We start from the raw sequence: 25,497 nt of genomic DNA, 5'->3' as shown, positions 1-25,497 counted from the left end.
GTCCGCGGCACTGCCCGACTATAAATACCACTTTCCATCAGGACCCCCCTCACCCCCAGAGGAGACAGGGCCTCATAGAAAGTGAATGATGTCTTCCTGTGGAAGTGCCTCTTAAAGAGGGACTCACGCTACAGAGAGAGGAAGCCAGGGCTTTTATGGGGGGGGCGGGGGCGGGGGGGTGAGGAGTGGGGAGGGCCGGTCAGAATCGCAGCTGATGGTCATCTCCAGAAATCCATTAGAAGTGATCATAGGTGCTTAGCGCTGATGGACTTCCTTAGACGTGTTCAGTTCAATAGAAGTGGCCTAGATGGGATCCGCAGCACGTACTCCAGGCTGTGTTGTGTGCCTCTCTGTTCTTACACCACACCTCAGCCCACGCTGGACTAGACACTACGGGAGCGCAGGCTCCTAGAATGACGGGTCGTCTGGTGTTATCTCTGGGCTACTCACGGCCATTGTTCTGCTGCATGAATATGGTAATCTCTGCTCTCTGAGGATCATGTTGTGTTATGGCACATTTGGGATGAGCTGAGACATTGTGTGCTGCCTCCGCCCTATTCAGCCCCCCCCCTCTCTAGCCCACCCCCCTATTCAGCCCCCCCCCCCCCCCCCCCTCTCTAAAGCTGAGGCGCATTCACAACCTGACAGGAGAGATGCTCCTCAGTCCTGTATTAGCCCTTAGAACCAGAGTCTGCTGCAGCTCAATGCTGTGTTAGAACCAGAGTCTGCTGCAGCTCAATGCTGTGTTAGAACCAGAGTCTGCTGCAGCTCAATGCTGTATTAGAACCAGAGTCTGCTGCAGCTCAATGCTGTATTAGAACCAGAGTCTACTGCAGTGTGCTGTATTAGCCTGTAGAACCAGAGTCTGCTGCAGCTCAATGCTGTATTAGCCTTAAATGTTGTATTAGCCTGTAGAACCAGAGTCTGCTGCAGCTCAATGCTGTATTAGCCTGTAGAACCAGAGTTTGCTGCAGCTCAATGTTGTATTAGCCTGTAGAACCAGAGTCTGCTGCAGCTCAATGCTGTATTAGAACCAGAGTCTGCTGCAGTGTGCTGACAGAGGCAGAACTGGGCAGGTGCTGCCACCTGGTGGTGAATGGATGTAGTGCCGTGGTTTAGGTGGTGGATGATGAAGTGGTGAAAAAGATTTAGTTACAGCCCATAACCTAAACATGTGGTACATAAGTTTAGATATGTTTAGATATATTCTATTTGTATATAGTCACTTCCTGTCATTCCCTGACAAGAGGCACCAAGAGAATCCTAACTTGGCTTTAGCATTTCAGCATTTATGCTAACCTCCTCTACTCTTGTGTCCCAGTAAGTGTTTATGCTAACCCCCTCTACCCTTGTGTCCCAGTAAGTGTTTATGCTAACCCCCTCTACCCTTGTTTCCCAGCACCCCCAGATTCAGAAGAAATCTCAGTACATCAAATATCTGTGCTGTGATGATGTCAGAACCCTCCACCAGTGGGTCAACGGAATACGTATCGCTAAGGTAACTGACCTGACCCATTTTGCCTATATCTGACTGACCGCAGACGTGTTATGTTTACTGTCTATGATGAGGTATTAACTCTGTTATCGGCTCTTTAGACTCTCACGCTCTCTGTGTGTGTGTGTTTGTGTTTGTGTTTGAGCAGTACGGGAAGCAGCTGTATATGAACTACCAGGAGGCCATGAAGCGCACGGAGGCGGCGTACGACTGGGCCTCCCTGTCCAGCTCCAGCATCAGATCGGCCTGCAGCTCCGCCAGCATCCCAGGTGAGTCGTGAACCACTGGCATCAGAGTCGTGAGACGTGAACCACTGGCATTGTGAGTCGTGAGACGTGAATCACTGGCAGCAGACACAGTCATTGTGTCATCTCTAAACAAAGCAACAAGATTCCTGTCAGTAGACGCTGGCTCTGATTGGTTGTCGTCGACACATAACTCATGTAGCTCAAGAGCATAAGTCATGTAGCTCACGACTCGACCTCCCGTCCCGTTACGACTGCACCCCCCGTCCCGTTACGGCCACTTCTAGCTGCACACCAGCGACTGACTGTTGTGTAGCATCAAATGCTCTCTGTTGAATCATTGAATCAGACCAGCATACTCACACAATGCCATAGTACACAAGACCAGCGTACTCACGTGAACTCAGGTCATAGTACACAAGAACAGCGTACTCACGTGATCTCAGCTCACAGTACACAAGACCAGCGTACTCACGTGGTGTCAGCTCATAGTACACAAGACCAGCGTACTCACGTGATCTCAGCTCATAGTACACAAGACCAGAATACTCACACAATGTCATAGTACACAAGACCAGCGTACTCACATGATCTCAGCTCATAGTACACAAGACCAGCGTACTCACGTGATCTCAGCTCATAGTACACAAGACCAGCGTACTCACGTGATCTCAGCTCATAGTACACAAGACCAGCATACTCACGTGATCTCAGCTCATAGTACACAAGACCAGAATACTCACACAATGTCATAGTACACAAGACCAGCGTACTCACATGATCTCAGCTCATAGTACACAAGACCAGCGTACTCACGTGATCTCAGCTCATAGTACACAAGACCAGCATACTCACGTGATGTCTTTCGTTTCTTTTCCGTTTCAGAGTCGCACTCAAATCACTCGAGTGTGACGGACAGCGGCGTGTCTGACGGCACGTCGTCCAGCCACGCCCGGTCCCAGAGCGTGGTCAGCTCCATCTTCTCCGAGGCCTGGAAGAGGGGGACCCAGATAGAGGAGAACAGCCGGGTGAGTAGCCTTTGGCACACACGCACCCACATCAACACTTGCATACATGCTTTTACTGGGGCAGCCAGTGGCCTACTGGTTAGGGCTTCGGGCTTGTAACCGGAGGGTTGCTGGTTCGATCCCCGACCAGTCCACGGCTGAAGTGCCCTTGAGCAAGGCACCTAACCCCTCACTGCTCCCCGAGCGCCGCTGGCAGCTCACTGCTCCGGGTTAATGTGTGATTCACCTCACTGTGTGTTCACTGTGTGCTGTGTGTGTTCACTAATTCGGTTAAATTGGGTTAAATGCAGAGAAACGAATTTCCCTCACGGGATCAAAAAAGTATATGTTCTATTCTATTCTATTCTATTTTTTACTGTCCCCTAGACATCTTTTGGTAATGATTATTTATTATTGACTATTATTATGATTATGATATTATGATTATTATGATTATTTATTAATGTTATTGCTTTTAGTTACTTTTGAATAAATTAGAATTAGAATGAACTACTGGTTAAAGTTAACTCCCATTTATGTTGCGGCTTAGAGCCGGGTCGTAACATAAATTGGGGGCTCGTCCGGGATAATAGAGATAACTTTAACCAGGTCTGAAAACATGCTGACCGTAACACTACGGTATTCATACTTTGCACATGACATCATAACCGCTGGCTGGCGGGCAAGGATATCATTCTCCAACAACAAAACTAATAAAAAATCTTCCCAGTCACCAGTTTTACGATACGAAAGTAGATAGTTGTTGTGCGATTGGATGCACTAACAACCAAGGAGACTTAGGGATTATGTTTTTTTCCCCTAAACTACAGTATCAAGTTGTCATTTGCCGGCAGGCAGGGAATACATTCAGTTGAGGACTTCATCACATGACGGAACAGATGTCACTTTGTGTATAGAATACAAAGATACATGCAAACACGAGTCATTGTTGTCCGCGTTTCTTGCTCGCCAGTAGTCACTTGACTGCAAAGTATGAATAGCACTTTCCAAGCAGTGGGCACAAAGAGCTTTACAGACGCAACGTAAAAAAGGCTAAATGTAACCCTCCACTTCAGTTTCTGCATGTGACTTGGATGGTATAATTAGAGAAGCCTTAACCGAATTGTGTAAAGCTAATTCCTAGGGCTGTTGTGTGCTGTACGGGTGTTTTGGACAACAAGTCGTGCTTGGGTTTGTCAAGTTTAACCCTAAGGGCCTCGATGGTGGTCATGGAGACGACTATAAGGAACACTTTAAGGCCCTGTCCCAGAATCACAGACATAGAATGAAGGCACCTAGATAACACACCCATTGTAGAGTGTGTGTATGTGTGTGTGTGTGTGTGTGTGTGTTTAAAACAAGGGTCTGAATTGGCAATTTTTTTTTTCTTCCAGATGAAATCCGAGTCGAGTCGAGCGTCCAGTATCTCCCACACGTCTCATACGTCCCACAGCTCTCACTCCCACCACCAGAGTTCACACCCTCCGCAACCCCCCCACACACCCCAGCCCCATCCACATCCACCTGCCCCCCACACACCCCAGCCTCATCCACCTGCCCCCCACACACCCCAGCCTCATCTACCTGCCCCCCACACACCCCAGCCCCATCCACCTGCCCCCCACACACCCCAGCCTCATCCACCTGCCCCCCACACACCCCAGCCCCATCCACCTGCCCCTCAGATGCCCCAACCTCAGACTATGCCCCACAGCCATCAGCCGCCACCTGCGTCCCACATTCCCAAACCACCACCTGCTCCATATGTGCCCCAACCTCCACCTACCCCCCAACCTCCACCCGTCCTCCAAACCCATCAGCCTCCACCTGCCCCTCACATCCCTCAGCCTCCACCTGCTCCCCAACCTCCACCCGTGCTCAAAACCCCTCAAACACCACCTGCTCCACAAACGCCTCAACCTCCACCCACCCCCTATGTGCCCCAACCTCCACCTATGCTCCAAACCCACCAGCCTCCACCTGCTCCACCTGCTCCTTCTCCCCCTCCTCCACCTCCCACTGCATATGTCCCTCCACTGCCACCTGCCCCTCAAATCCTTCAGCCTCCTCCTCCACCTCTCCCCACCCTGAGCCCAGCTCCACCCATTGCCCCTGTGGCATGTGTGCCCTCTCCTCCTCCACCACCTCCTCCCCCTCCCCCTCCTCCTCCTCCACCTCCCCCCGTGTGCAGTGTCCCCCCCCCTCCGGTGTTCGGCGCCCCCCTGCACCACCACCACCACTCCTCCACCCCCACCGTCTTCGCCAAGTACAGCACCATCACACGCCTGCAGCAGAAGGACAAGCCCCTCCCCACCCAGGTGCCGCCGCCGCCTCCGCAAGCGGCCAAGCCGCAGCCCAGCAAGGACAGCGCCGCCTGGCCTCCTCTGGCCTCCGCCACCCCACCTCCTCCACCTCCTCCGCCTCCTCCACCTCCGGCCAGTCTGCCCATCCCAGGCTCGGCCATGGCGGTGCTGAAGCGTGGGCCGTCCGCTGGAGCTGCAGTGCCGCCTCCTCCTCCTCCTCCGTCGTCGTCGTTGCATAGCAACGGCTTCCCTCCTCCTCCTCCTCCGTCCCTCGGGCTGCCGGTGGCGCACGTCCCGCCCAAGCCCTCCAACGGCTTCCAGAGGTTTCCGTCTCCTCCTCCGCCCGACCTCTCGCCCTCGCCTCCTCCCCAGCTCCTGACGCAGTCCGCACCTCCTCCGCCTCCTCCTCCCCCTCCACCACCTCCTCCCCCACCTCCTGCCCCCCCTCTGCCGCCTCAGCAGCCCCATGCTCACGCCACACCTCCTCCTCCTCCTCCTCCTCCACCTCCTCCTCCACCACCAGCCTCTCTCAACCAGGTCTTTCCCCCCTCCGCTCCACCCAAAACCTTCCCCTTCCAGATGGGCCGTAAGCCTCCGGGGATGATGGTGCTTCCGACTGCGGTCGCTCCTCCTCCTCCTCCTCCGGCTCCTGGGCCGCCACCTCCTCCCCCTCCTCCTCCACCTCCTCCTGGGCCGCTGGCATCGGTCCCTGCCAAGACGCAGCCGCCCCCCACGCTCCCCAAGCAGCACAGCATCGGCAGGTCCGCCGCCTCTTCTCTGGTCAAGCAGCTGGCCAGTCAGTTCCCGGGCGCGGCGGGCGCGGCGGCCACGGATCACGTGGACAGTGCGAAGGCGCCGCAGTCGCCCCCGACGGTCAAGGCCAAGCCCAAGTGGCAGAGAGGAGGAGCGCAGGCCAAATCGCCTGAGTTCCCTCCGCCCCCTCCCGATAACAGCCTGGGTTTCCCCCCAGCTGCCGGGCCTCCTCCACCACCCCCACCGCCCCCTCCTCCACCAGCGCCGGGGCCTGGGTTTGGGTCGGGGCCTGGGTTTGGGTCTGGGCCTGGGCTTGGGTCTGGGCCTGGGCTTGGAGCGGGTCTTCCTCCTCCTCCACCCCTGCCTCCCGCAACGCCGCCCAAATCTGGGGGCTCGCCCATGAAGAAATCCCCAACGGGCGTCGCCAAGAAGCCCCCGCCGACCCCCCAACGGAACTCCAGCTTCAAGGCCGACTCGTCCTCGGAGTTTAACGAGGCACGGGCGCGGCTGGAGAACCTGGTCAGCCGCCAGGGTTCCGTTTCCTCGGGGTCGTCCGTCTCCTCAGGGGTCAGCCGTCAGGGTTCCGTCTCCTCGGGGGTCAGCCGTCAGGGTTCCGTTTCTTCGATGTCGGCCGCTGCTCCTCCTGGCCCCCCCGCGCCGCCCAAACCGGGGAAGCTGAACCTGGGCCACCTGCCCCCAGCGCTGCAGGCCAAAGTGGGGAAAGCGGCGAGCGACTTCCCCTCCCCGCCGGCGCCGGACAACGACTGTTCCTTCCCCCCGCCGCCGATGGCCAACGACCTACCGCCGCCTCCGCCTCTCCCCGCCGACCTCCATGGCAACGCATCACGGGTCGCCGTGGTGAACCCCCAGCCCCAGTCGTCGTCATCATCATCGTCCAGCGGCGGCAACATCTGGAGCGCTGGGCGGGCTTCCTTAAAGAAGACTCCTCCCCCAACGTTGGCTCGCCGTAGCAACGGCAGTGCCCCCATCCCCACCGCCATGGAGGTGCACCGCCCGATGTCGCCGCCCACGTCCCCCAAGGGCCAGCCCAACTTCATGGAGGACCTCCACCGGACACTCAGGCGCAAGTCGGGCAGCCGGCAGGGCTCGTTTGGAAGCGGCGGCGGCGGCGGTGATCCGGCCGTCACGACCACCATGGACGACATGGTGTTGCCCCCTCCCCCCCCAGAGCTGCTGCTGGACCAGCAGGCCAACGGCAGCAACGGCGGCTACGCGTCAGGAAACATCTCAGGCTATGCAACGCTGCGGCGAGGAGGACCTCCGCCCACACCGCCCAAGCGGGACAACGGCACCAAACTCACAAACTAGCCCGAGAGCTCGCCGCGCCGAGCCGCTCTCAGACTGGCCGCTAAACAAGAGGGTCTGTTCAAGACCACCGTCTCGTTCTCGTGCTTCTTCTCAACTGTCCGTCACAAAGGGCCCCACTCCAGGGTGTGCTCTGTGGTGGATCTGCATTCCTAACAGTAGTCCAATGTTATTATCCATCAGTACAGCAACTCTCGAAAGATGCCAAACCGCCAGACTTTTACTTTCCTCTTGTATCTTCATGTGGGTTCTGAGCAGCGGACGTCCAATCTAAAGCTCAGGTGTGACCCTCCATGGATGGATACGCTGATCTTGCTGTGTGGCCCTGCCTGCCACGGACTGACCTTTCTGGTTGTGTGTGTAAATGGGATAAAGGGGTGGGGAGTTTTTGTTTTTAGCCTTTTTTTATATACGAAAATTTATTTAATATCTGAAGAGATTGTGTTATTTTACTGTTAGGACTGAATGATTAGTACTGGACAAAGATGCCTTTAGAGATGGTCTGGGGTGGAGGAGTGTGTGTGTGTGTGTGTGTATGTGTGTGTGTGGGGGGGGTGCGTGTGTGTGTGTGGGGGGGGGGGAGACCTTCTCTCCCCTTGGACTCTGTGACTGCAAACTGACCGCAAGTCGGGTCGGACTCGAACCCAGATGAATTATTAAGAACCGCTTTGTTACGTGATTTCTAGAATGTTCTCCAAATTGTAAGCTTGTCTCATGCTTTTCTGAAGGACTCCCTGTAGTCGCCCATGGACCGCAGAGGATGAAGGAGTGATTTTGTAGAGGTGCCCTTACTTGGATAATGTGATCGAAGGAAAGAAAGACGAAAGATGAGAGGTGGTGGTCAGGGGGCGGTGCACACCTTGAGAAGAATTTGTGCTTTTAAATGGGCGAAGCCCCGAAAGGCGGAGCAGCGTAGTTGTTGGATGTAACCAGGTATGGGGTCACAGGTGTGTTTGTTGCTTTCCAACACTTCCGTTTCATGGAGCTTGTGAATTGCCATAGAAACAGACCTTGGGCTTTACTGCTGCCAATGACACGGCGGGCCATCTCAATCAAGCCCCAGAGAAGTGCTTTAATGTAAACAAATACTATTTGTCACTCAGATTTGGATGTAATGTGTGCTGTGATGGTTTGAGCCTTGTTTCTTTTTAATCTCTTCATTTCTGTCATCACTGCAGTCTCTGTCTTTACAAAATGAGAAAGAAAAAAAAAAAAACATTTTCCAGCTGCTTGGCCTGCCTGTAACTCTGCCTTCCACAGACTGGACCTTAGGAATGGACCTTGGACAGGATACGTAGGTTGTTGAAGAATCATCGCTTTCGTTAGCCAGCCAGGAGCTACCTCCTGAGCATGTTGAAGGAGGTCAGTTTGACAATAATTGTAAAAGCTTTTATTCCGAAACTACCATAATCCACAAGAGTAGCATCAGTATAGTGTTAGCTTTGGGAACCCATCCTGTGATCACTCTCCAAACCACCATTGCTGTAGAGGTCCAGAACAGGTGGTCTCACCTGTGCTGTACTCGGTCATGCGTTTGAAGAGGTGACTTGGAAGAGGCACAGCAGAAGTGGCTTCCTTGTCTATCACCTGGATCACAGGTGTCTCGCCGAGAGCATCGCCATGAATGCTCACCACCGGACCGTGAATATATGAGCTGCATATATTCCATCAGAGGGATGCCTGTTTTTAAACTCTCTAGCATATTCCAACGTTATTGCCTATATCTGACCGAATCGAGCATTACGTTACCGGTATTGAAGTTTGGAGACCTATCTGGGACCAGTATCGGACATCTCTAAAAAAAAATCATATCGGGGAAAATGAAGTCATAATGTCTCTGCTTTTAAGATAAAATCACTATATAAATGCATTTCAATGTAAGATCAATATATAAATGTCAAAATCAAGCCTCCATGTGTGTGTCTGTCTTTTTCTGTCTCAGTCAACATGAACAGATCAGAGTCGTCAGAGTTATTATGGTATTTATTGAAGTGAAGAGAATAAAAATTACATGTTTACATTTACCTGTGCTGAACTGCACCAGTGCTTCATCATATAGAATAGTGTGTGCACCTGGATTCAGTGATCCATACTGTGGGTTATTGTAAAGCAGAATTGTGCGGCTTCACTAGAAACTGTGACTAGACTACACGATCGAGGTCTCCAGTTCCAACATTACAGGTGATTGCTGATGATCTGCTCGTCCTCTGAACTACTGAAACGGGAAGTTACAGGTGACGTCTTCTGAACTACCGAGACAGGAAGTTGCTGAAGTTGTCCCCTCGAGCGGGAGCCCTCTCTCGGAACATATCGTTCTCTCTCTCTATGGTCTCTCTGCGGGAGGGTGCGGCAGTGTGGACGTCAACAGGTGGCGGGTTCACGGGCTCTGAGGAAGCAATAAAAAAAAAAAAGAGGTCAAATAGATCAACACTTCGCACACTGAAGCATGAGGGAACACTTATTCACTGTCAGGACATTATGGGATACAGCAAGTTACTTACTGTCAGGACATGTTGTGCTTTTATGGGATACAGCAACTGTTGCATATTTCACATGATCAGACAATAATAATAATAATACATTGTATTTATAGTGCACTTTACATCAACTCCATGATCTCCAAATGCTAAAGTTGTGTTGGAACTGAGGGCAGTTGTCAGGTCTTTACAGCACACTGTCCCTGCAGTCTTGGGCTGCTCACGACACTGAGCCAGACAGGCTTCAGCCTAGGGGAGCATGCCCCAGGAGTTCTCTTGCCCCAGGAGTTCTCTTACCCCAGGAGGAGTTCTCCTACCCCAGGAGGAGTTCTCTTACCCCAGGACTTCTCTTATTTCAAATTCAGACGGACATACCTCTTGGTGCAAACGGGTTGTAGACCCAGGTTCTGCCCCTCATCATCTGCAAGACAACAACGATGAGCAATTAGAGAGAACCGAGATAATATCCATAATGAAGTACTGCTGTATTCCGGCACCTTATTCACTGGAATTTAACATGAGAATAACTGTGTCTCTAGATAGATGCACTCACACACTATAGACAACAGTATTGGACATCTGCCAGCACACCCACAGGAACTTATGAGAAGAACATATGATGACTTAAATGACTTCCCATTCTAAAGCCGCACACACACACTTGTATAGCTATTACAGAATCCAATAGAGTGTCTGGCTGTGTTTGTCCATTCATTCAGAAAAGTGTTTGAGGTCAGACACGTGTCTGAGTTGGACAGTAAGGCCCGGCTCGTCACCCCTCTTGTGGTCCATCCCAAAGGTGTTGGGTGATGTAGAGCACCCTGCTTGTGCACTATAGGGTTAGTCCCGTCATGCTGGTGCACTATAGGGTTAGTCCAGTCATGCTGGTGCACTATAGGGTTAGTCCAGTCATGCTGCTGGTGCACTATAGGGTTAGTCCGGTCATGCTGGTGCACTATAGGGTTAGTCCAGTCATGCTGGTGCACTATAGGGTTAGTCCAGTCATGCTGGTGCACTATAGGGTTAGTCCAGTCATGCTGGTGCACTATAGGGTTAGTCCGGTCATGCTGGTGAGGAGATAATGGCACACTGGTTGTTTTTCAAGGGGTTAGGCTTGGGTAAGTGAAGAGGAATCTTAATGCTTCAGTATCTCAAGATTTTGGACAATTACATGCTTCCAACTTTTTTTGGGAACAGTTCGGGGAAGCCCTTTTCGGTTTCAGCATGACTAAGTCTCAGTGCACAAAGCAGGGTCCATAAATACATTGTTCCATTCAGTTACTCCCCACTGAGATGTGGGATGAACTAGGAAAGAGATTAGATGCCACTGGAGTTCTTGTGGGTGTAATGGCAGACGTCCCAGAGCTTTGGTATGTGATGATGTTGTAGCAAAGATCATTAAGGGCGGAGCAAGATACTTCATGAGAAGCCACTTCCTGGAACCCGAATCGCAAGAGGGAGGGGGGCAAAATCCCCCTTTATACAGAGCTGTTCCGCCTCTTTTCCATTGAAGTCTATGGACATGACACGCATGACACACACCCTTTATGCAGAGGAAGTGATCCCCGTTTTGCGCCCATAGACATGAATTACGACGACGTATCTTGCTCCGCCTTAAGGATCTTTGGTTGTAGTGCAGATATTGGCTACAGTACGTCTGTCTCTAGAGCCTATCGCTCTGTCCCACCTCTTCACTGGACTCCGAGCTGCTGGAGCTGCTGTCAGCTTGGCTGCACCGGAGGGCGATGAGCTGAGAACTCTCGCCAGTCACACGCACGCGGGAGTAGCAGGACGCCTCCGCCTGAGACAAGACAGAGAGGGGGGGGGGGGGGGGGGGCAGGAAACAGCAGATGAGACGAGGGAGTTTCCAGTACCAGGAAAGAGATCTCTGTTTATGTTTTGATTATGTTTAAGTAACTATGGAAACTAGACAAACAAAACAAGAGGAGATGCCAAAGTGACTGCCTAGATTAAGATTAAATGCTCCATTGTGTGTCACCAGCAGTTTGTGGTTGCTGAAGACATTTTAAACATTCATCAATAGCGATACATATTTCAAAGGTTTGCTAAAATATTCTAAAAACCAATGATTAAATACAATTTACACCCCAAAAATCTCATGATCGTAAAAGTTGCTGGCTCACAAAATGGCTCACATTGGACCACTTCATGATTATTTAATAGCAAATGCATTCATTAAATTCATCACTACTGTGTGTCACTGTGATGACTGTAGAATAATTATTCAGAACAAGATGGCAATATCACAAGCACAAACCACCAGGTGGGTACCACATATTGGCGGTGTTTAGTGAGGTTCCCCTTCACTGTGAAGCCCTTGAAGTACCCTGAAAAGCGCTATATTAAATGCAACGTGTAGTTGTTGTTGTTGTTGTTATTGTTGTTTAAATGCAGTTATTTGGGCAGAGCCTGCAGTGGAGGCCATCTCGTGCGTGTCCTCGGGCTGAGCTGGGTTGCGTCACTAATCTGGCAGCACCTCGGCCTCTCCAGTGCCCAATGAACTGGACGGCCTGTCTGCAGTCGGAGCTCCCACCCACTGTTCCCGACCGCAGTCCAGCTGTGAACTCGTTGAACGCGTTGAACTGGTATCGGTCAACATCTCTCCATTAGTACATTGGTCCAAAGACAGTCATACTGTCCCAAAGAGACATGTTTACATTTGTGTCCTTTTGGGGTTTTTTTTTTTCACCCCTCTCCCTTTTACAGGAGGCTTAGGGTAAAGGTAGTTAATTTGGGACAGGCTAAATAAACACCGTTTACTTTCACATTCATTTTGAACTACAGCAGTTCTGTGTCTGAAGGAGTGTAGAATGACACAAGGACAGACATCTGGATAGCAAAGAAATACTCTCACTGGCGGTCAGTCACCACCACGGTCTACAGCTGTAGCTACGGCAACCTTAAGGAGCTGTGAGCACGCTGAGGGTTAAGTCTGAGAGGAATCATACCACAAAGAAGCCCAACACACACACACACACACACACACACACATGAGAGGAATCATACCACAAAGAAGGAGCTGTGAGCAAGCTGAGGGTTAAGTCTGAGAGGAATCATACCACAAAGAAGGAGCTGTGAGCACGCTGAGGGTTAAGGCTGAGAGGAATCATACCACAAAGAAGGAGCTGTGAGCAAGCTGAGGGTTAAGTCTGAGAGGAATCATACCACAAAGAAGCCTCGGCGGAAATTGCAGTTCAGAGGGTCGGCCCCAGAGGTCTTCAGACAGTCCGTCTCCCTCACCGCAAAGTTCATCATCAGGTCGTGTGTGTTCATCCCCAAAGGAACCACCTGTACACAAACAAATTATTATAAATATTACGGAGAACTCTTTGATGTGCTGTTCAGGTGGGGGGAAAAAGAAGAGATTTTAAGGAGGCGTTGAGCGTTCTCACCCTCTTGACGGAGCCTTTGGTCAGCCTGAAGAGGCGATCTCTGCCGTACTGAGCGTTGACCTGATCCAGGGACATCTGGATGGCCTTATTGGCCTGCGGGGCCAGGTCCCACTGCTGCAGTGGGAAGGCTGTCGGGGGAAGCCAGAGATGACACATTACATGAACTGGACACTTCTGTGCACTTCAGGCTACTTCTCTGACAAAACCACTTAGAGCAGCTACAGTATTCAAAGCATAAACCACTACACATACAGTATGTGCCTTTGTTTATAGGGAACAGGCACAATATTCAAAGCATAAACAACTACACATATATGTGCCTTTGGTTATAGGGAACAGGTACAGCATTCAAAGCATAAACCACTACACATATATGTGCCTTTGTTTATACAGAAATGCAATACATGATCAGAAAGTGTCATCACCAGTTACAAATAAACACAGAACTACACTGCACTCTGTACTCTCTGATGCCACGTGAAGCCAGATAAGTGCTATTCATCGTTAGTCATGACTAGACTCAGAGCCCATGTTTACCCCGTGTTCTGAATCTAGACTCAGAGCCCGTGTTTACTGTGTGTTCTGAATCTAGACTCAGAGCCCGTGTTTACTGTGTGTTCTGAATCGGCGCCGTGATGTGCCTGCGTTTACTCACCTGAGGCCCCCAGACTCAGTATCAGCACCAGTGAAACAGCCGCCACTTTCATCTTGCTTGCAGTTGGACAGTACGAGCTTCCAAAGTCTTGGTTTCTTAAATACCTCTCTGGCCTGCTTTGCTTTGTTCCCCCCTCCCCCTTCCCCCCCCCCCCCCAAACGTCTCTTCCCGGTACAGTGACCTGTTCAGCTTGGCAGCGCTTCAGCAGTGGTCAGCGCACACACTCCTCTGTCCTTAACTGCACTCACACACACACACTTATCCTCAGCACCCCGCGACTCCGCGGCACACGCGAGCGACAGCTGGAGAGATGTTTGTGCGCTCTGCCTTGGTCTCACTCTCCCTCACATGCATCCAGATCAGATCAGATCAGACGCTTTGGCGATGAACACCTACAGTTCGCAGTGAGGGGAGGACAGTTACAAATCTCTTCTGAGATACGGCTCGCAAAGATTGTAGAATGTGGCTTGAATGTGTCCGGAATAATACCCAGATGAAGAGCAAGTGTTCATGTGTTTTTAATACGATTTACAGGAAGTGCAGGAAATCTTTGTAAACAGACAGGAATTTTTGGTAATTTCAGAATCACATCTTAAGCCTAATGGAAACATCCGCAGGCTAGGAGAGCAAGAACATAATCCTTCACAAGGAACAAAACAACGCTGCTATTGTGAAATAATTTATTTTGGAAATACATTCATTTGGATTATCATTTAAAAAAAAAGCATATCCACATTCCCCGTCGACACGCACATGACGCTACACGGTCTTAAGCACTAACAGAACTGTGACAAAGCAGAAATGAGATTCCATTTATCAAAACAAAACAGAAAATGATAAAAAAGAAAAACACACACAAAATGATAAATTCACTAGTTCACATAACTGAAATGACAGTTGGTCAGAGACTGAATAAAACTACCAGAGACTGGAATTGATGGTTCGGGGAAGGGGAATGCAGCTGTACACTGTGATGCAATACAAACAGGACTCTGGGCAGCCATGTTAGAGGTTTGAGCACATCATAAAACATTGACTCAGACAAGATGATAAACAAAGCTCTGCGGCTCTTCAGTCGGACGTCCACACGCTCCGCTTCACTCTATCCGCACTGCAGGGAACCCTGCCGCCACTCCCAGCCACTAGGTGGCGCAGTCTGACTATTACTCCAGGAAAGGTTCTCTGACCCTCAAGTAAAACTCAGTACCAGCATCTAAATCTAGAAAACTCAAGAAAGTCTAAACCCAACGCATGGCGTGTGTGAAGTATTAGATTACACTAAGCAACAAATCAGTCTGCCGTCCATGTCTTCCTGCCAGGACTTAGTGTGTGTATGTGTGAGAGCTCAGGGATGGAATGCAGTGGTTTCTGTGTGTGTGTGTGTGTGTGTGTGTGTGTGTGTGTGTGTGTGTGTGTGTGTGTGTGTGTGTGTCCCACTGGAGATGTACAGTGTAGGACAGGGTAGGTAGGGTAGGTAGTGTACGCATATCCGCATATCCACATGGGCGCATGCATCCTATTACCCACACACCCCTGGGGCCGCGTCCAGTCCCTCGTCTGTCCACAAGTCGCTCCGTGCTCTCGCTCGCTCCCTCGCTCTCTGTCCGTCCGGCGTCCGCTCAGCGCTCCAGCGTGCCCATGAGCGGCTCCACGGCGGCCAGGAAGGACGTCTGGAACTCCTGGTCGGAGAAGCGAGCGACGGACTGGCGGGCGCGGCGGCGGATCTCCATGCGCTCGGCGGCGCTCAGCGAGAGGATGCGCTCCAGGGCGTCGGCGTAGCTGTCCTCGTCGTCCGCCAGGAAGCCCGTCGGCCCGCCCTCGTACGGCACCACGATGTCCAGCTTCGGCCCGCCAGACTTGTGGGCCAGAATGACCGTTCCCGCGGCCATACACTCCACCACACCTGGAGAAAAGACAGAAGTCCGGCGGTCAGTCGGGGGACTACGGCCAAGTCACGCGGTCAGTGAGTGAGTTAGGGCACTTGAGTCACTGCATCTTATGGCTCAGTGTAACACACAGATCATAATTGTTACCCATTATTTATTGTTATATATTGTTTGTAACAGGGTTGGTATATATGTGAAATCTTGTCTCTCAGTGTCCATTTTAAATGCTGTTTCAATTCCTAAGTGCTTGGAATTTTTAGCTCTTAAAGTCAACTGGGGTTCAGACCCATTGACTGTGGTCGGAATCTAGTGTTCCCGAGCCAGGAGCTCTGGTGACCCCCAACACTGGCTGTCTTTTAGACAACTCAGAAATAGATGTACTACAGCTGTTAGGAAAGCTAAATCTGAATATTTTTTAAATCTAGTCACCAACTCTTATACAAATCCTGCCAAATTCTGGGGTGAACTAAAAGTCGGCCCTCTAGTGCTCTTCCCATCAGTATCACAGTAAATGGCTGTGTGATCTCAGATCCGGGTGATATTAGACACGCTTTTAATAAACACTTCTCGGAAGCTGGTAAATGATTTGATAAGCTGTTTCCTGGTCCCCCTCCCTCAGAGGTCACTGTTGTTAGCCCTCCCCCTGATCCCCCTGATCCCCCTGATCGTGTCACCCATTTCACCTTTCAGCCTTTTATGTCCACTTTTTTTTTATAAAACTAGCTGCTCCGGCAATTAGTGAGCCATTGTCATATATTTTTAATCTCTCCATCTCTTCTGGCGTATTCCCGCTTGTCTGGAAATCTGCCCGTGTCATTCCATTGCATAAAGGAGGTGATAGGAATAATCTAGCACCTGGAACGCTCTGCAACAAACTTTGAAGCTAGAGCTATTGCCTTCTGCTAATGTATTTAAGCAATTAGTGTCACATGTTTTTAGTTTTTTAGTTTATTTACCTATTTTACTTATTTTATTTGTTTTATATATTTGTTTTATTCATTTTATGTGTTTATATATATATTTATTTATTTATTTATTTATTTATTTTATTAGATGTGTTCTATGTCCCTTTCTTTTTATTAATGCACAACCTTTTCTTGTAAACTCGTCGTCATTGTAAATGAGGGAAACCTCAATGCCCTACGAGTATAAATAAAGGTTTGAAATGAAAATAAATGAAACAGTCGCCTGAGTATGAGGCATTCAATTAAATTCAATTATCCATATTCAGGCGACTGTTACAAAAAGTCAGCAACATTAGACAGTAACAGAAAAACTTGTGCACTGCTGCAGACCACAGTCTGACCCCTACAATCAGAGCCATGTCAAAACTAAGTGAACATTGACAAAGACGTGCCAAGAGTGTGAGTTAAGTTCAAAACAATTCATCGTTATCTGTTGGAAAGAGGGAGTTGAGTTCAGTGTTATCTGTTGTAATGTATTGTAATGTAATGTAATGTAATGTAATGTAATGTAATGTAATGTAATGTAATGTAATGTAATGCAATGCAATGTAATGCAATGTAATCTAATGTAATGTTGAAGCAAGAGCGTGGGCTCTGCCTGCTCACCGATGCCGAAGTGTTCGTTCCACATGGTGTGCAGGCCCACGGTGGCGTCAGCGAGCTCCTTCTTCAGCTCCTCAAATGGAATGTTGAGTTTGAATTCCACGCGGTCGGCCACGCCCAGCTCCTGGCAGAGCCCCCGCAGCATCAGGACCCGCTCCTCGTCGTCCTGGTTACGGCATCCCCCCACCAGCACCAGCTTCACCGCCTCCCGACCGCCTCCCGGCTTCCCCCCGGCTCGGCGCTCCAGCAGCTTCCGGAACGCCCGGATCTGGAGCCGGTGGTCCTTCTCCGGCCGGAACTGCCCCACCGACACGACCGCGTGACACTTGCCGTCGCCGGCTCCGTCGTCTTTCCGCTCCTCATCCTCCTGCTCGTCCTCCAGCGGCGCGGCCAGGAAGGACTGGACGTCGCAGGGCGGGTAGACTACGCTGGTGCGGTTGGGCGCGCGCCACAGCGCCAGGATGTGTCCGAGCGTCCAGGTGGAGTTGACCATGACCACGTCGCTGCAGGAGCCGGCCAGCCCGTACAGCAGGGCGAAGGCGCAGTAGTAGATCACCTTGACGGCGCTCAGCAGCGGGTTACTGCTGATGTAGTCCGCGTTGTTGAAGCTGAGACAAAACACAACACAACGCTCAATATTAATCTTATTTATGTAGCACTTTTATACTCAAAACACAACGCTCAATATTAACCGCATCTTATTTTAGTCCGCGTTGTTGTAGCCGAGACAAAACACAACACTCAATATTAATCTTATCTTTATGTACTGTAGCACTTTTATACTCAAAACACAACGCTCAATATTAATCTTATCTATGTAGCACTTTTATACTCAAAACACAACGCTCAATATTAATCTTATTTATGTAGCACTTTTATACTCAAAACACAACGCTCAATATTAATCTTATTTATGTAGCACTTTTATACTCAAAACACAACGCTCAATATTAATCTTATTTATGTAGCACTTTTATACTCAAAACACAACGCTCAATAATAATCTTATTTATGTAGCACTTTTATACTCAAAACACAACGCTCAATAATAATCTTATTTATGCAGCACTTTTATACTCAAAACACAACGCTCAATATTAATCTTATTTATGTAGCACTTTTATACTCAAAACACAACGCTCAATATTAATCTTATTTATGTAGCACTTTTATACTCAAAACACAACGCTCAATAATAATCTTATTTATGCAGCACTTTTATACTCAAAACACAACGCTCAATATTAATCTTATTTATGTAGCACTTTTATACTCAAAACACAACGCTCAATATTAATCTTATTTATGTAGCACTTTTATACTCAAAACACAACGCTCAATATTAATCGCATCTTATTCATGAAGCACTTTTATACTCAAAACACAACGCTCAATATTAATCGCATCTTATTCATGAAGCACTTTTATACTCAAAACACAACGCTCAATATTAATCGCATCTTATTTCTGCAGCACTTTTATACTCAAAACACAACGCTCAATGTCATCTTATTAATGTAGCACTTCTACACTCAACGGCAGTTGGCCAAACTATGCAAACATCTTGCTACACTGCTATGGCTTTATGAGAACCGTAGGATGGTATCTGACAATGATACCATCAAATGTGTAGCCTATGGATGATTAAATTCTAATAAAACAATAAGTAAGGGATAATCAATGACGCGCCGTGCGTTTATAGGAAAATAATGCACGTTCGAAGTGGTAATAAGGACCCGACGCCGCAGGCGGAGGGGACTTTACACTTCGATAAGTGCATTATTTTCCTATAAACGCACAGGGCGCGGAGTTGATTATCCCGCTTATACCACTGCTACTATCATTTTCGTTTATATTGCCGCCGTCTTAGATACAACATTGCTGTTTTTACCGTTACATTCACATTGGCGAATTAATATTCAAGTGTAATAAGCCCAAAAGAAGGGAACTACTTCATAGCCGTGCGGTATATAGAAAAATAATGCACGTTCCAAATAGCGCATCACAATAGGAAATTTGACCAAGCAGTGGTATAAAAAACATATAATGTTGAAGCTGAAAAAATAAATCTTTCTACACTGCAGTGGTATTCTGATAATTATAGGATGCACAACACAGTCAGTATTGTCAGATAGAGGCCACCCACTTGAGAATATAATGTAATCAAACGCTGAGCCTATGAATGACTTAGTCCTACATAGGGTGTCTCTCATTTGTCTTTTATATAGATCCTCCCTTCCTTCCTCGGTCCTCGTCCTCACTGATCTAGATAAAGAATGATGGGGCGACAACAATGAGATAGTCTATCCAGTGTCAGTTATAGATCAGTGGGAACGAGCCTGGAGGACCGAGCATCGAGGATCGAGGAGGGATGCTGAGAGACACCCATAGTAATACAAATTAGAGTTGTGTTACACACATTAGAGTCCCCTCCCTCCCTCCCTCTCCCTGCCTTACCGAGGGTTCCTCTCCCGCACCACGGACAGCATGTCTGTGCTGATGGTGGGGTAGTGGACATAGCTGCCCACTCGGCAGCCGCCCAGGTAGCGGAAGATGGGCAGGGTGAAGGCGTACCCCATGGAGTCGATGTAGAGGTCGGGCGTGAGCTCGTAGAGCGCCTCCCAGCCCAGGAAGATGGAGCCCACGCTCTGCCCGAGCAGCGTGAAGTGCGGGTACACGCCGGCCTCCACCAGCTGCCGGTGCTGCAGGAACACGAACTGGACCGGGCGCGGCAGGGCGATGTTGAAGCGTCGCCGAGCGCCGGCCAGGATCTGCTCGCCCGTCACGCCCTGGTCTCCGGTGTACACCACAAACCGCACATCAGGGTACCTGGGTTTCAGATTAGATTAGATTAGATTAGATTAGATTAGATTCAACTTCATTGTCATTTAGCAGAGTACAGGTACAGAGACAATGAAATGACATCCAACTAGATGAATAATGTACAGTGGTATTAATAATGTATAGTTGGATAAATACAGGTTTTCCAGATGTCTACAGATATAGATAGACTGGGTGCCTCTCATGCAGCGTTTATACGTCCTCCCTCGCTCCTCGATGCCTCGATCCTCACTGATCTACATAAAGAATGATGGGGGGGAAACAATGGGATAGTCTATCCAGTGTTAGTTATAGATATAGAGGATCGAGCATCGAGGATCGAGGAGGCATGATGAGAGGCACCCTATATACTGTATGCAGAGTGAGAAGAGGTTTTCTGGGTGAGAGTCGACACTGGGAGTCATCAGTATGCCCTGTGATATAAAGGAAATCAGCATGTTTAGAGTGAGCCGACAGCTTCAAGATCTACTCTGGCGTTGCTCACCGGTTCTGCAGTGCTCTGAGGGCGCACCAAAGGACCCTCTCCCCGCCACCTCCCGCGTTACAGTAGGGGTGGAAGAACGCCACCGTGGGAGATGGGTCTCGAGACAGCCTGGCCTTCCGGTTCATCTGAAGCCATGCTCGCACCCCGAGGATGAGCAGGAAGAGGCCAGTCGTTAACACCACGCACAGGTACACGCATGGCAGCACTAACGACCACAGTAATCTGCGCGAAGGGGAAAAGACACTATTACAACAACGCAATGTCTACACAATGTCTAAGCAATGTCTAAAATACACAAAGCTGTTTCTAATAATCACAGCACACAATATCACAACTGACTGCCTTGATACACCAAGACAAAACGTTAGAGGTCTAGGAAAAGCATTCTGGACACTGCACTGTACAGAGTAAGATGGTTTCAATAAATGTTTTTTTAAAACGTTCCATCATGCAAAAAGTGGCATCATGACCGCTTTAAAACATCATGTTGTTCCAGCTCACATCCAAGCTTAGCTGACGTTGGCATACTGCTACAAAATGACACGTCAGTTAATATCGTCGCTAGGTTCAACTTTACACCTGTGGTGGAATAAGCAATTGTATACATTCCCATTCATATTCTGGTAAAAGTTACAGTATTGACTGGATTCGCGACTCAGCTAACTAGAAGGTAAGCACTCCGTAAGGGATGTCGAGTTGTGCAAGGGTTTGTTAACAATCGCCGTATATGCGCCTCGGGTTTCTGTTTCTATAATATATCATGTGTACCTTACTGCTGTCAATAAATATACAATATCTTTCATTCATTACCTGATTAAATCACAGAGGCAGAGAGTCAAGTGATCGTGGCCTGACATCTTGTTGACAACACAACATTTTCCACAACCCGGAAGTGTGTTACGCTTATGTCAGAGAAGAAAGGGACTGCTGATGTCATTATCTTCACTGGTCTGTATACTGCCACCTATCGTTGTGGGTGTAATATCTAGCAAAGACAAGGCCTTTGAAAGGCCATTCTTGTGTGTGTAAATTTATAAGAGAAAACCTAACATTGATATACAGAGACTGCTCAGTAAATATCATACATTTTCTTGAAATAAACTAGACAGGATGATGGAGATGAACAGAATCTAGAATCTGTTTTGTTAAAAGTTAAACCAGGGAACAAATAACTCCAAAATCAATAATGCCCTCTGCTCCCCTAGTGAACTAGGTTTGCACAAGTCTTTTGTTTTCAGACAGACGAAAATGAAGCTCCAGCTATTGATAGTTTTTGTGCTCAGCTTTGACAAATTCCCTGAGAAATGTCACAGCGCCGCTGAAAAGTAAGTTATTCTCCTTACAAATGATGTTATCATCTGTTTAACACTTACAGTATAATGATTGACACATAATAATTGGGTAAAGTATGTACATTTGTGGATGACTTATATCCAAATATCCAAATGACACAGACGCCTAATCATTTTACATTTAATCCATTCAGTACCCTCCTAGCAAAACCATCTTATAGAATAGACATGTTAATGAATCTAGAATAGATTCATTAACATGTATTTTTGAAAGTATGGGATCCACAGCCTTAGAGTTGTTAACACATTGTCTGTTGCTGTACCTTTGTTGACATATACTGTAACTAGCATGATTTATGTTGATCACATATGAAAGCCATCAGCAATATCACACTATTATGCATTATTTTGTAAAAATGTGTTAAACTTGAATATTAAGATGTTATTCTTATTTCTCATTGCGTGATGTTCAGTGGTAAAGTTCTCTCCATCACTGCATCAACGCCAGAGCAGGTGGATATCCTCAGAAACATATCATCTCAATTTGAGGTATGCCAAGACCTTACTTAGGGGAACATATCATATACACAATAAATATTTCATGTATGTGTTGTATCTGTGTGTCTATGAACATCACTGGCATAAGGCTGAATGTTTCTGATTTTTTTTAAATCTGAAAGGCGGACATCCCGGCTTCAGAAAGTATAAGTCCTGACAAGTATTTGATCCAACCATTTAGTAAACCAGCTCATCCTACAGTAGTTCGCAGCCAGGATTATCAGATAATTAGTGATATCACCTGTGTCACACAGGTAGAAAGAATATGGCAGGACTTTTACTTTCTGGAACGGGTATGTCCGCCTCTGCCCAAAATGTCTTGTACAGCAGGTTACAGATAACTGAGTTACCTTGATCTCATCCTCAGACAGTGCTATGGCAACCAGCCTCGCCGTTCCACATCACTGCAGACACAGAGGTGCATCTGTACGTACCTCAAGAGAGTGTGCTCAATGTAACAGCACAGCTGGAAAGCAACCAGTTCACACACAGGTGAGATATGTTATTTATATATTCATATTTATTGATATGAGTGTCATGATTCATTTGAATCCTTTTCAGGTGCCTCAAACTCCATATTTTGTGTTTATAGTATCATGTTGGAAAACACAGAGGAGCACATTGAGCTTCAGACCAAAAATGATACCAAAGACCCACGTCTGGGAGGGCCATCATTCTATGAACGTTACCATAACTTGGAAGAGGTAAGAATTTATTTTGTGTTTCAGCAACGATGGATGACAAACTTGCAAGTGTCGCTGATTTTGGATTGTGGTCTTTTGTGTTGCCAGATTTACCATTGGGTCAACAAGACGACAAAGGAACATGCAAATAGGGTGACAGTGCTCCTCATCGGCTCTTCCTTTGAAAAACGGCCACTTTATGTCCTGAAGGTGAGAATTTCAGGGGAACATGCAAAACAAAATTAAAGCGAGTGTGTACTTTCATGCTTAATGGGTCTGGGGGGCTGTTATGGAATATTCATATCAGTAATAATATGTCCTGTATTTGTATCCTGCTAGATATCTGGCAAAACAAGTGACACACCAAAGAAAGCCATGTGGCTAGACTGTGGGATCCATGCGAGGGAGTGGATCTCTCCAGCATTCTGCCTGTGGTTTGTGGACAAAGTTAGCACCCCTTGCCTTAATAACTTATATAATGTGATACCTACACGGGATACGTCTGACTGTGTACCTCTGTTAATAACATAATTTCACCTTTTTTCGTGGCAGTGCATAAATCATTACGGTTTAGACCGTGAGATTACAGAAATGATGGACTCCTTAGACATCTACGTTCTGCCAATGATGAATCCAGACGGATATAAACACACTTGGACAACTGTAAGTCATATCTCAATCACTGGCAACTCAAAACCTTGTGTAGCTTTGTTTAATCTACAGTTATACAAAACTAGTTCATGTTACATTCAAAGTTACCTCTTTATACTTTACACAAGAAACGTATGTGGAGAAAGAACCGGGCCATTCATCCAAACGGTGTCTGTGTTGGAGTTGATCTAAACCGCAATTTTGATGCAAACTGGTGCAGTAAGTACAGACAAACTGCATTCTTTTCCAACATCAGCATCATAGGACTAAGTTTAAGTTTAGGACTAAATGTGAATGAATTTGGTGTTTCTGTGCTTTTAGGGATCAATGAAAAACGAATCAAATAGATAGATAGATAGATAGATAGATAGATAGATAGATAGATAGATAGATAGGCCTTTGCCCACTGGTGTGAGATGTGTCATAGCTTACTCTTAAACTCTCTGACCATCTCTCCTTCTCTGAACCAGCATCCGGGGCCAGCAGCAACCCCTGTGAGGACACATACTGTGGGCAGTATCCAGAGTCCGAACCAGAGGCTCAAGCTGTGGCCAACTTCCTGCGTAGCCACAAAGACACAGTGAAGCTTTACGTCTCCATCCACTCCTACTCCCAGATGCTGCTCTTCCCGTACTCCTGTGCACACGAGCTGGCCCCCAACCACGACGAGCTAGTCAGTGTCTGCTTCGCATTACAGTTGTACCAAACAGTGTTTGTTTGTTTGTTTGTTTTGGGACAAAATCTAAAAACGCAAGATGTGTTTCTTGCCGCTGCCCTACATGAGTTGAGTGCTGTTTGAGAAGTGTTGGATTTTAAGCGGACAAAGAGAGATTTGAACTTGTTTTGCAGAGATTGATGAAAAAAAAAATCTTGTGTGTTCATGCAGAATGAAATGGCGAAGGATGCAGCCAAAGACATCCAGAGGTATTACAGGAGCTATTACAAGTTTGGCTCTGGATCAAAAACCATATGTGAGTCATTTCCATTTGAGCCTCAGAGCCCCTCAGAAATGGGGCCAAAATGTGTCTCAGTGCGTACCAGAAAATGTGCACAGTTTGATTTTTTAAATACTGTAACAAACCAATTTCAACTTCAATTCAGTTTCACTTAAAGAGCACCAAAACATTACATGTGTCATGGCATTTCACAGAGTGTTCACAACAAACCACTCTCCCGATGGAAGAAGTTAAAGTCTTCCTGCATGAACCCAATTATACAAATAATTAAAACATATAGCCTATATGTCTGTGTCCACACTTTTTTGTGTGACAATTAAGATAGGCTACTACTATTTTGAACATGACTTTTCATGTCACTTTACAGATTTGGCTCCAGGAGGATCCGATGACTGGGCCTATAACCTTGGGATCAAGTACTCTTTCACTTTTGAACTGCAGGACCGTGGTAGATATGGATTCCTCCTGCCACCAAATCTCATCGCCAATGCATGCAAAGAATCGCTCTTGGCATTGAAGAGTATTTCTCTCAAGGTTATCAAAAGAATATAATGAGCTTATGTTCACATGGAGATATAGGCCTTAGTGCTGTTGTCATTAGTAATGTATATTCTGTTTCTTTTGAAAAGTGTGTTTACATTCATATCCAAATAAATCAATAAATGCACCAAAATATCATTGTCAGTTCTTCCCTTTATGAGTTCAGTTCATCCACTGTCATGTGTCCATTGCAACTATGGTTTACGTTTAAGTATTAATGCTTGGACATGAATGATAAAGAAGTATCGTGGATTCTGCTGTGCCAGAAGTACAAAGGTCTTTGGGCCTAGTCGTTTCCAACACATGTGGACGCCTCAAACGCTCAAACGACACCACCAGTTTCCCATGGTGCATTTCGGTAATT

General features: G+C 47.8%; 4 protein-coding genes across 11 annotated transcripts in view; 2 read left to right on the top strand and 2 right to left on the bottom strand.

The window, feature by feature from the left end:
- raph1b (Ras association (RalGDS/AF-6) and pleckstrin homology domains 1b) overlaps positions 1-7,671 on the top strand; it is a 65,063-nt gene extending 57,392 nt beyond the window's left edge. For all 8 annotated transcript variants that reach the window (XM_062527933.1, XM_062527931.1, XM_062527929.1 and 5 more), the window contains 4 exons: positions 1,400-1,498; positions 1,644-1,764; positions 2,626-2,768; positions 4,142-7,671. In XM_062527933.1, coding sequence (XP_062383917.1) covers positions 1,400-1,498; positions 1,644-1,764; positions 2,626-2,768; positions 4,142-7,132 — 3,354 coding nt within the window. In that variant the 3' untranslated portion in view covers positions 7,133-7,671. The remainder of the gene's footprint in view (positions 1-1,399; positions 1,499-1,643; positions 1,765-2,625; positions 2,769-4,141) is intronic.
- A 1,423-nt stretch (positions 7,672-9,094) lies between these two features.
- On the bottom strand, positions 9,095-13,808 carry spp2 (secreted phosphoprotein 2). The gene is made up of 6 exons (XM_062527935.1): positions 13,675-13,808; positions 13,020-13,147; positions 12,793-12,915; positions 11,294-11,407; positions 9,982-10,027; positions 9,095-9,515 (listed from the first exon to the last, which is right to left on the bottom strand). Exons 1-6 carry the CDS (start codon positions 13,724-13,726, stop codon positions 9,379-9,381), a joined length of 600 nt encoding a protein of 199 aa, XP_062383919.1. The 5' UTR covers positions 13,727-13,808; the 3' UTR covers positions 9,095-9,378.
- A 532-nt stretch (positions 13,809-14,340) lies between these two features.
- Positions 14,341-21,361, bottom strand: alg11 (ALG11 alpha-1,2-mannosyltransferase). Its single transcript, XM_062527926.1, has 5 exons — positions 21,264-21,361; positions 20,454-20,675; positions 19,586-19,957; positions 17,132-17,736; positions 14,341-15,577 (listed from the first exon to the last, which is right to left on the bottom strand). Exons 1-5 carry the CDS (start codon positions 21,308-21,310, stop codon positions 15,294-15,296), a joined length of 1,530 nt encoding a protein of 509 aa, XP_062383910.1. The 5' UTR covers positions 21,311-21,361; the 3' UTR covers positions 14,341-15,293.
- A 279-nt stretch (positions 21,362-21,640) lies between these two features.
- cpb2 (carboxypeptidase B2 (plasma)) lies at positions 21,641-25,271 on the top strand. Its single transcript, XM_062527925.1, has 11 exons — positions 21,641-21,778; positions 22,219-22,294; positions 22,671-22,795; positions 22,896-23,007; positions 23,095-23,196; positions 23,326-23,433; positions 23,539-23,649; positions 23,766-23,856; positions 24,108-24,310; positions 24,524-24,608; positions 24,961-25,271. Exons 1-11 carry the CDS (start codon positions 21,702-21,704, stop codon positions 25,143-25,145), a joined length of 1,275 nt encoding a protein of 424 aa, XP_062383909.1. The 5' UTR covers positions 21,641-21,701; the 3' UTR covers positions 25,146-25,271.
- Positions 25,272-25,497: the final 226 nt, after the last annotated feature.

This window comes from Sardina pilchardus, chromosome 23 (genome assembly GCF_963854185.1).
Source record: "Sardina pilchardus chromosome 23, fSarPil1.1, whole genome shotgun sequence".
Lineage (NCBI taxonomy): Eukaryota > Metazoa > Chordata > Actinopteri > Clupeiformes > Clupeidae > Sardina > Sardina pilchardus.
Note: the sequence above shows the minus strand (reverse complement) of the source record. Positions and strands in the feature narration are given on the sequence as shown.

Coding starts and splice junctions, on each gene's coding strand:
- alg11 (XM_062527926.1), bottom strand. CDS start 21,310: ATGTCAGGCCACGATCACTTGACTCTCTGCCTCTGTGATTTAATCAG. Junction 19,958..20,453: donor CTCAGAGCACTGCAGAACCG/GTGAGCAACGCC, acceptor TCTGAAACCCAG/GTACCCTGATGTGCGGTTTG. Junction 17,737..19,585: donor GTGCGGGAGAGGAACCCTCG/GTAAGGCAGGGA, acceptor GTTTTGTCTCAG/CTTCAACAACGCGGACTACA.
- spp2 (XM_062527935.1), bottom strand. CDS start 13,726: ATGAAAGTGGCGGCTGTTTCACTGGTGCTGATACTGAGTCTGGGGGCC. Junction 13,148..13,674: donor ACTGAGTCTGGGGGCCTCAG/GTGAGTAAACGC, acceptor TTCCCCCGACAG/CCTTCCCACTGCAGCAGTGG. Junction 9,516..9,981: donor CAACCCGTTTGCACCAAGAG/GTATGTCCGTCT, acceptor TTGCTTCCTCAG/AGCCCGTGAACCCGCCACCT.
- cpb2 (XM_062527925.1), top strand. CDS start 21,702: ATGAAGCTCCAGCTATTGATAGTTTTTGTGCTCAGCTTTGACAAATTC. Junction 22,295..22,670: donor ACATATCATCTCAATTTGAG/GTATGCCAAGAC, acceptor TCTCATCCTCAG/ACAGTGCTATGGCAACCAGC. Junction 24,609..24,960: donor CTCTGGATCAAAAACCATAT/GTGAGTCATTTC, acceptor GTCACTTTACAG/ATTTGGCTCCAGGAGGATCC.